This window comes from Electrophorus electricus, chromosome 1, assembly GCF_013358815.1.
Source record: "Electrophorus electricus isolate fEleEle1 chromosome 1, fEleEle1.pri, whole genome shotgun sequence".
In the NCBI taxonomy this organism is placed as follows: Eukaryota; Metazoa; Chordata; class Actinopteri; order Gymnotiformes; family Gymnotidae; genus Electrophorus; species Electrophorus electricus.
The window spans coordinates 17,704,137-17,714,432 of record NC_049535.1 but is presented as its reverse complement, the minus strand read 5'-3'; the positions used below and the strand labels follow the sequence as shown (position 1 = coordinate 17,714,432).

The 10,296-nt window shown below is 49.7% G+C and overlaps 1 protein-coding gene across 1 annotated transcript in view; it reads left to right on the top strand.

Annotated features, from left to right (window-relative positions):
- usp43a (ubiquitin specific peptidase 43a) overlaps positions 1-10,296 on the top strand; it is a 32,952-nt gene extending 22,656 nt beyond the window's left edge. Inside the window, exons 7-15 of the mRNA XM_027021929.2 lie at positions 1,542-1,704; positions 2,626-2,737; positions 3,722-3,825; positions 4,793-4,870; positions 5,005-5,134; positions 5,561-5,891; positions 6,283-6,441; positions 8,399-8,560; positions 8,889-10,296. Of these exons, the coding sequence (XP_026877730.2) occupies positions 1,542-1,704; positions 2,626-2,737; positions 3,722-3,825; positions 4,793-4,870; positions 5,005-5,134; positions 5,561-5,891; positions 6,283-6,441; positions 8,399-8,560; positions 8,889-9,838 (2,189 nt within the window). The 3' untranslated portion in view covers positions 9,839-10,296. The remainder of the gene's footprint in view (positions 1-1,541; positions 1,705-2,625; positions 2,738-3,721; positions 3,826-4,792; positions 4,871-5,004; positions 5,135-5,560; positions 5,892-6,282; positions 6,442-8,398; positions 8,561-8,888) is intronic.

The following is a 10,296-nucleotide window of genomic DNA, read 5'->3' as shown; positions in this document are numbered from 1 at the left end:
AAGTTCACTGCAGTATAAGACTGCAATTGTCTACTAAAAAGTCATACAATGGACCTGTGTCAGGTGGAAATTCACAGATAAACAGGGTCTGAACACTGAGACTTGGGAAGAAGTAACAGTAACTCTAACCCAGAGCATCAAACCCACTGTAACACAGAACATCAAAACAGAAAATAGCTAGCCTAGGCTGTATTTTTGAATAATACTTTCCTCGACATAGGCCTAGACTAGAGTTTTCTTAATTTTTTACTCTTCACTACATATTTTAGAAGCCAAACGCAAAGTGATTACCAGATCCACTGTAATGCTTGTTACACTCATATGCACAAGATCTGGCGAATACCGAAGCCCTTGTGCTGCAGTAATACTTGGCATAGTAAGTTATCACAGTAATCCTCCGCTTGCTATTGGCCATTGGCCCTGTTGCAGATGCTCTTGAGTTCCGTCCAGTTCGGAAAACTGGGACCTTACTTGTCTTTGCCACTTTGACATCAGCCTTAAACAACGTTGTCATAACCACATCCAAAGCCTTCAAACACGAGTTAGGTTTTTAGAGCTGTGAGAAAATAAACAGTACCTAAAATCTGAATTTAAACCGAATATAAAGGATACAGAGCCTTGGTGTTCCTCTATAACGGGGAGAGAGAGATTGAAGAGTGCAGACATATATCCAAGGACAGACAAAAAAATGTTTTCAAAACAAGATGGGCCAGTACAGTCACCCTAGCAACCCATATCTGAGTGAACATTTCAGGCACCAGGCCTTGTGGAAAATTACAGGCAATGGCTACCAGAAAGCCTATGATCTTATGATAAGGAACTAATTGCCAAAGGAAGGGTTAGGAGTGCAATGGAGGAGTGTAATAGAGCAGTGCAGTAGAGGAGTGTAGTGGAGGAGTGTAGTGGAGGAGTGTAATAGAGCAGTGCAGTAGAGGAGTGCAGTGGAGGAGTATAATAGAGGAGTGCAGTAGAGGAGTGTAGTGGAGGAGTGTAATAGAGCAGTGCAGCAGAGGAGTGTAGTGGAGACGTGCAGTGGAGGAGTGCTAGGCACCCTAGCCAACCTGCTCCAATGCGCCTCTCCTACTTGGGCAGGAAAGTGCAGGTCATGTGTCTGTGGAAGGATTTCACCACCAGGGGGCAGCAGTTACTGCCCCGTCTCCTCTCTGTGCCTCACGTCTGTGTGTGTGATGTGTGTGAGATATGTGTGTTCTGCCTGCCATGTACTGCGTTGCCAGTCATAAATCTCTCTGCAGGACCAAACATCCACCTTTGACTCAAAACGGAGATCATCGCTCAGTAACCGTTGCCAAGGAAACCTGCCGCCCCACTGTCTTGCAGACACAACCCTGCTCACTTTGTGAACAACAAGTCTGTGTTTCAGACAGGCTGCAGCACTCCCGCCCAGATTTGCCCCAACCCCTCGATATGTACCCTGGAGTTCTCCTTTTCTGACACACTGCAGAACGTCCCCCTGACACACACGTCCTCCGTGCTGGGCGACACAGTCATGGGTCTTGTGTATTTGCTGTTTGCTCTTTCAGGGTTCCATCACTCCCTCCCCTCTTCTCCATACACCACAGGGCCTGAAGGTCAAAGGTTACTAGCCTCCGGGACGCTGTCATCTGAGTTCCTGAACCAGGGCGGATCCTCCAGTGTCCTCATGCTCATCTGTAACACTGCAGGCAGTGGACAGCATGTGACTAGGTGATGGTTCAGAATGTGCTCACCAACACAGCACACACACACACAAAACCCAAAAGCTGTTACAGCGCACACACACGCCTGTTCACAGGCACAGCTCACTAAAGACATGGCAGACCTTGAACGTCGCTTGTCCCAGACTTTGTTGTACACACACCTTTGGTCGGTCGCAGAGGAACACGGCCGATCGAGGATGCACCTGTGATTCAGAAATGCTCCGTTCCAGAAGCCCTGCGGAAACGTTTCTCTGAGACAGACGGCTGGTGCTCCTCTGAAGCTCCTAGACATGTCAGGATGCACAGAGAGAGATGTGAGAGAATGTGGTGTGTGATGCCCCCTCATCAACTCCTCCCCCGGAGCCCACATGGCCTTTGTGTTTGTAATGTCGTTTCTGTGTGTGTGTGTCTTCCCTCATTACCACACCCCCATCCTGTTAGTTACTCTTCCGATCACCTGTTCCTTGTCGCAGCCCTTTTATGTACCTGTGTTGTCAGCAGTGTTTGTCGGTGTTTGATCCTGTGTTTTTCACACATTGTTTACTCTAGTATAGTTTGTCCTTGTTCTTCCTGTTTTTGTTTCGGTTTTGTTTCTGTTTTAATAAGCGAGCCGACGTGACGTCGTGCTGTAAGACTGGTGCCCGGTCCCTGTTTCATGTGGAATTCTCTCTGAAAGAAGAAAGCCAGTGTACAGAACAAGAGAAAGAAATGGTCATATAGATGGGCCAGATTATACTATATGTCTGATATGTGGGATTATATTGAGATTATTGGTTTAAGTGAAAAAAGGAAAGACTTTAAGGATAACAGATTAGATGTGGAATAACTAACTCTCTTCTTCCCTCCCCTGTCCTCCACCATCTCTCTCTGTCTCTCTCTCTCTCTCTCTCTCTCTCTCTCTCTCTCTCTCTCTCTCTCTCTCTCTCAGGTTTGGCCCTCCTTTCTTAATACAGGAGGTAAGGGGGGTGTCGTGGGCGGAGCTTCAGCAGAGTATTCTCAGCAAACTCTACTACTTGATGCTTAGTGGAACTCCGGCACAGGTGTACATACACACACACGAGAGGATTTAGAGCCAACCGCAAACATACACACACACACATACACATGCACGCACGCGCGCACGCACACGCACACACACACACACACACACACACACACACACACACTTGAATGTAAAAATCGAAATGTAAATGCCTTGATTAACTATTTACTGTAGCCCAAACATTGCATGCTACACTGCATAGCATAATGGTTTCAGACTGTAACTTTGCATTGCTCCCAATTCCATATGGATGTTATTACAATGTCATGCTTCTTTGGCTGTTGCAGCTCACCTGCAACATGTTATGTTATCAGTGTTAGCTTGCATTCGTCAGACAGATTCAGTAACCACAACAAAGGGGAAAACACGGTTTGGTTTCTAGGGAAACTCTCTCTCTTTCACTCCTGAACCAGGCTTATGCCAGTGCTGTAGTCCATATTAAGCCATGCCCCCCAAAACAATGTCCTCCCAAAGTCATGGGAACCGGGAGCCCTGCCCCACAGCAACCCTGCCCATGTGAGCTCAGTTCGGCACCACCATGAGGTTGTGAGGTCTCTGCCACGCGGACCAAGCCGGTGGTTAGTGGAGGGTTCTACCCAGACGGGGCAGTGTCCAGTGTTCTGGAAAGTACATCCCCAGCGTCACACAGAAAAGCTTCGCCCCTCGCCTCCTCGTTGGAGGGCTTGTTAATACCCCTTTGTGCTCAGCTGGTGCTCCCCCTTACTGTTACTCCAGAGGTCTGATTCCCCACTGTGCGCCACAGGAAGACGAACTTCAATCTGTAGAAAAAAAACTGTAGGGGCCTATGTGTGTCAGAAACGAACACCACGGGCTGGGGAACGAACACCACGGGCTGGGGAATGAACACCACGGCAAACAGCACCGCATATGAAGAACTGGGGTGCCATTTATTTTGCATGCATAAATTCAAAGTTGTTTATGCTTCGTGCGTGTGTGTGCGTGCGTGTGTGTGTGTCCTCAGAACGCAGGCGTGCTCTTCCGGATACGCGTGGTTGGGGGATCGGCATCCTGCAGTTATCTGTCTCCTCACGACAACATGCCACTCTGCCACCCAGCTGTGGACAGGTGAGACTCCGCCCAAGCCCTCCCAGAGGGAGGGGCTACAGCTCATATCAGTGGAGATTAGTAGCATATTTACAGGCAGACCTATCATCCGTGTCACCACAATACAATCACTGCTGCGTTCTGCCATTCTGACACGCGTGTTTGAACACGTGTGTCCCAATGTTTGTCACGCTCCAGAAGCCAAAATAAATGCAGCTTTCCTTTGTCTCGTGCGTTATGGTGTCTGTTCTCTTCCATGGCAACCGCAACTGTGTGTGAGTGTGTGTGTGTGTGTGTGTGTGTGCATATGTGTGTGTGTCTGTTTTCTTAGCTTTCTCTGCTCCCAGCCACAATACACTGATAACATGTTACCGACTACAGACCCCAGAGCTGTAATTATCATTTCTACTATAATGGCTATTTTGGGATTTCAAATAGCACTTTATGGAAGAAATGGCCTTTGTACAGACAAATCCTACTTCTCTCTCTCTCTCTCTTTCCCTCCCTCTTTCCCCCCTCTCTCTTTCCCTCCCTCTTTCCCCCCTCTCTCTTTCCCTCTCTCCATCTCTCTCATTTTTTTGTCTCTCTGGTAGAGGTAGTTATTCAGCATGTGAAAAGCTGTTCTTGAAGTGTGTGGTGATTCAAATCTGTCAGCCCGTGAAAGTCGTACTGGGTGTTGTTTTGGAGATCCAGTCCTAATATCCTGGAGGAGATGGAAGCCCTGTGTCGTGACCCATAGCCTGTGTCACGTACCCTCACAGAAGTCACCTGACCCACAGACACTGCCCTCTTTCTGGGGCCAGCCCCTCTGCCTCCACTGGCCACAGACATAGTACCTCTGATCGCAGAATGACACCCAGTGGACACAGCGAGCATGCACGCCTCAAAAGTGAGGCGGGGTTCTCCAGGAGTCGAGGCAGAGGGGAGCGAGGCGGGGTTCTCCGGCTCCGCCCAGGCTGACCGCCCGCGGGCTCTTTTCCTGTTCCAGGGCGCTGAGGCTGTGTGGACCTGGGGGCTCTCTGCACATAAAACTTGTCATCGAATGGGACTCCAAAGTCAAAGAGCGGTGAGAGGCGGCCTCTCTCTCTCTCTCTCTCTCTCTCTCTCTCTCTTTCTCTCTCTTCCCCAGCTGTATCCACTGGAGGTGTAGACCAGGAATCATGTGGGCGTGTGTTTGTGTGTGTGTGTGTGTGTGTGTAGGTTGTTTGGCAGCATTCAGGAGGAGGTGGTGAAGGATGCAGACAGTGTTCGACAGCAGCAGCACAACCACCTGCAACAGCACAGCTGCACCCTGAACGAGTGTTTTCAGCTCTACACCAAAGAGGAGCAGGTACACACACACGCACACATACACACACACACAAACACACACACACACACAGTGCAGTCTGCAGTCTGACTCAACTGGCAGGCTCTACCCTAACCCTCATATATTCTGTATTTCTCCTAATCTGAGCTACATCCAGGATCCTACACTCCTCTTCCGTTACACACCTACACACTCCTCTGCCGTTACATTACACACCTACACACTCCTCTACCGTTACACACCTAGACTACTCTTCCTTTTACATTACAAAACTACACACTCACCTCCCGTTAAATATCTGCAGTCTCAGCTTCTGTGTTATATATTTGAAATACTCAAAGGTAATGACCTCTGTGCTTGTTCAGATGTGTAGGACACTTAACTTAAATGAGTGGGTATATCCGTGGATGTGTGCGTGTGCGTGCGTGCCTGCGCATGCGTGTGCAGCTAGCTCCAGACGATGCATGGCGCTGCCCCCACTGTAAGCAGCTCCAGCAGGGCGTGCTGAAGCTGAGTCTGTGGACTCTGCCCGACATCCTCATCCTACACTTGAAGCGTTTTCGCCAGGTGGCCGACAGGAGGAACAAACTGTCCACGCTGGTGCGCTTCCCGCCACACGGCCTCGATATGGCACCCCATGTGGCCAAACGCGCTCACAGCAGCCAGCACAGCCTGGACCCCTGGCCCGCCGCCTGGGAACACGGAGACACAGACTTCCTGTATGACCTGTACGCGGTGTGTAACCACCACGGGGGCATGCATGGAGGACACTACACAGGTAAACACGACAGACTGGATGCAGATGACTGCTTTCCACTGCACTCAGAATGGCTGGAGTGTGCTGAGGTGGAGGTGAAGTAGTGTAGATGCACCTCCACCACCTCACACACATCTCCATCAGCAGTGCCAAAGAGCAGCTCCTTCTGAGGCTTGCACGCTTGCCGTTTTAAAACTACGCATGTTTCTGTGACGAGGACAAAGCGTGGGAATTATGTTAATAATGACCTGACCTGAGCACATGGGTGATAGTTTGTGTGATGCCTCAAAAGCAGGTAAATTGGCAGTGTTTTTACCGAGAGTCACTGTGGGTGGTGTGCTATGCTTATACATTTTATATATATGTGTGTGTGTGTGTGTGTGTGTGTGTGTGTGTGTGTGTGTGTCCACAGCGTACTGCAGGAATTCTGTGGATGGTCAGTGGTACAGTTATGACGACAGCAGCGTGGATCTGGTGCCGGAGGAGGAGTTGTGCACACGGGGCGCCTACATCCTGTTCTACCAACGACGGAATGCCATCCCTCCCTGGTCTGCCAGCAGCTCTCTCAGGGGTCAGACAGCACAACAGCACAGTACAGCACAACACAGCTGTAACGACTTCCTTTAGGAACACGCGAGAGGCAGAATACATGCGCAGGGAGGCAGTTTATTAAATGAGGGAAACAATCACGGAGGGCAAAATCAGCAGAGGCAAAGGGGAAAACACAGAGGCGAGGTAACACATGAACGAGGCAGACGACAAGACAAGGGTGACGACAGTAATAGCAGGCGTTATACTGACACGACGGACAAACCAGACTTACCAAAATAACCGACAACCTAGAAGACAAAACACAGGGTACAAATAACAAGGACAGTTAGGCAGTAAACCGACTCAGGTGAACAGCACAGCACAACACAACACAACAGGACAGTACAGCACAGCACAGAACAACACTACACAACAAACCATCACACAGCATAACACAACGCAACAGACCATCACACAGCACAGCACGACGCGGTGTAACACAATAGACTATCACACAACATAACACGATGCATCACAGCATAACAACACAGCATAACACAACAGACCATCACACAGCATAACACAACGCAACAGACCATCACACAGCATAACACAACGCAACAGACCATCACACAGCACAGCACGACGCGGTGTAACACAATAGACTATCACACAACATAACACGATGCATCACAGCATAACAACACAGCATAACACAACAGACCATCACACAGCATAACATAATACAACACAACACTGCACAACAGAGATCCAAACACAACACAACACAACACATCAGACCACCACTTAACACAACACAACAGACCATCACACAACACAGCACAACAGGACAGTACAGCACAGCACAGAACAACACTACACAACAAACCATCACACAGCATAACACAACGCAACAGACCATCACACAGCACAGCACGACGCGGTGTAACACAATAGACTATCACACAACATAACACGATGCATCACAGCATAACAACACAGCATAACACAACAGACCATCACACAGCATAACATAATACAACACAACACTGCACAACAGAGATCCAAACACAACACAACACAACACATCAGACCACCACTTAACACAACACAACAGACCATCACACAACACAGCACAACATAACACATCACAACAAACACACAACCACACAATGTAACACAACAAAACACAGCAGACCACACAACACGAAAAAAACCACAATACAACACACCTTAAAGCAAAACTGCACAACATATCACAACACAGTATAACACACCATCACCCAACACAGCAGAATACACCACACCATGTCACAAAGTAATACACCACACCACACACAACATATCACAACACATTATAAGGTACCGTGCAGTAGGCAATAATGTTGTTGCCTGTGTGGGGGACTTGGGTTCTGCCCCCTGTCTGGGCAAATGCACCATTAAGAGTCCCTGAACTACACTCCTAACACTAGACTCCCAACACTAGATTTGCCTCTGTAACTTTACAATCGTATGTTACTCTTGGTAATACTATCTGCCAAATGCAGTATAATAATACAGTCAGAGTCCCAGGGCACTACCATAAAGGTGCTTCGTTTAACCTGCTGCTACTGTCAGCCAAAGAACCACACATTTATATATACAGTGCATATTATTATCACATATTATTAATTTATAATATTTTTTATTAACTGCAATGAATTATTCAGTATGTTGAGAAGTAATATGAAAAGTACAAGTAAGGAATAGTCAACATTACCCCCCATGCTAAAACTCTCATCCTTGTTATCCTTCTGCCACTCTACTGAACTGAGACCGTACTGAGACAGTACTGAGATCATACTGAGACTGTACTGGGACTACTGAGACCATGCTGAGATCATACTGAGACTGTACTGGGACTACCAAGACCATGCTGAGATCATACTGAGACTGTACTGGGACTACCAAGACCATGCTGAGATCATACTGAGGCTGTACTGTCAAAACGTGTGCAGGTTCGATCAGCTCGTCCATGTCGGAGCACTGGCTCGTGCGCCTGACCGAGGACAGTAAGAGAGGCAGCATGGCGTCTCACATCTCCTCCTCCTACCCCTCACCGATCCCCAACTTGCCCGAGCTGCCCATCTTCTACGAGGACGCTCCGAGGAACGACAGCGGTAAGCTTTGGGATTTTCCGTTGCAGCCTTTGGAAAATTCCCAGCTGTTCTGCCCTGACGGACAGACCAGCACTCTGGCTATAACATTATGTTGGGATTTTGCCATGTGCTAATCAGTTTTAGTAAAAATGTACAATATCAGTGTGAGTATGTGTATTTGTGTTGTTCTACCTATTTTGTGTGTATGTGTTAGTGTTGTTATCTGTTTTGTATGTGTATTAGTGTTGTGTTACCTGTTTTGTGTGTAAATGTTGTGTTATCTGTTTTGCCTGTGTATGTGTGTGCGTGCGTGTGTGTGATTGGCTCTAAATGGTCTCATGTCTGGCAGTATCGTTGGGAGGGTTCGACGTGCGGCCCGTGGTGCGAGTTCTGCAAGGCCGCAGCGCCAGTGTGAGAAGCCCCTCCAAAGCCAGAGACACTCTGAGGAAAGTTCTGCCCCTGAAGTGGAGCTTCAGCTTCAAAAGCCGCCACAAACCTGCTCCTCCTGCCCCCGCCCCCGCCCCTGCTCCGGCTGCTACTCCTGCCCCTGCCCAGCTGGTGGAGTACCTGGAGTCAGGCAGGAGGCCCCGGTGCACAAATGACAACATCATCACTTTGATGACATCATCTTTGAATAAGGAAGCCCCAGAGGGTCAGAAAGCAACCATCTCGGGAAGCGTCGGGCACCCCGACCCCCCGCAGGTCGCCGAGGGCCAGCGGCGTCCCGCGTCTGAGCCGGCCATGACTCAGAGGGGCAGTGGCAGTGGAAGCCTTCCCCGAGGGAGCACCAGGAAACCCAAACCGGACCAGCGGAGTTCCGGCCCAGGTGTCCCGGGTCTTAGGAACGGCTGGGCGGCTTTGGACCAGGTAGAGAGCAGTGGGGACGACCCGAAGGCTCAGGACAGCATTGCGGTGTACCTGAGGGGTGGCTTCGTCAGGAGAGACGAGGCCCGGGTGTCAGGCCAAGGCGAGCCAGGCCCGGACGCGGCCCGCAGGGCCAGGAGTCTGCCCCGGGCCTCCAAGAGGACTAACGGCATGGCTCGAACCGAGACCTGTCCAAGGGCGGAGCCGACCAATGGCAGGGTGGTTGGGGGCCGAGCTGGCAATATAAAACGCTCCCAGAGCTCCTCCAGCATCCCCCACAGGGCAGAGGGCGACCTGCGGCGCTCTGGCGTCTCCGGGCTGCCGCCCCAGAGTGTGGGCGCAGGGAGGAGTCCCTCCGCAGCCCTGCAGGGAGCACGCTACAGCAGCAGCGCCTCCCTGGGCAGGAGGAGAATCGTGCCTGAATCCAGCTTCTGACACTCTCCTGCCACACACACAGAATGCCTCATACCAAACACCCACCCACCTGACACGCTCGCTCCAGGCATGCTCGAACCACACGCCCTCACACCACACACACACAGACAACACTCACGTACGCGTGCATCAGCATGCCAAACATGGCAAACACACTCGCACGGATAATATTATACACACCCTTCAAAAACATACCAAAAACACATCAACACAGTGCTCTGAAGACACAACACGCACACAAATAAGAACATCACATGCTCTCACTGAACACTACACCACGACTGAATGAGAGAATGGCAGTGGCCGTGACGTGGCACAGACTTAAGGGAGCGTTTAGCTTTCAGACGTGTAGTGTTTCCAGAAGGCCAGAGTGACAGGGTACGATTACCATATATGTACAAAGAACAAACCAATAGATGAAGCTAAGAAGAGTTTTTTATAGTTGAGGTGAAGTTTGT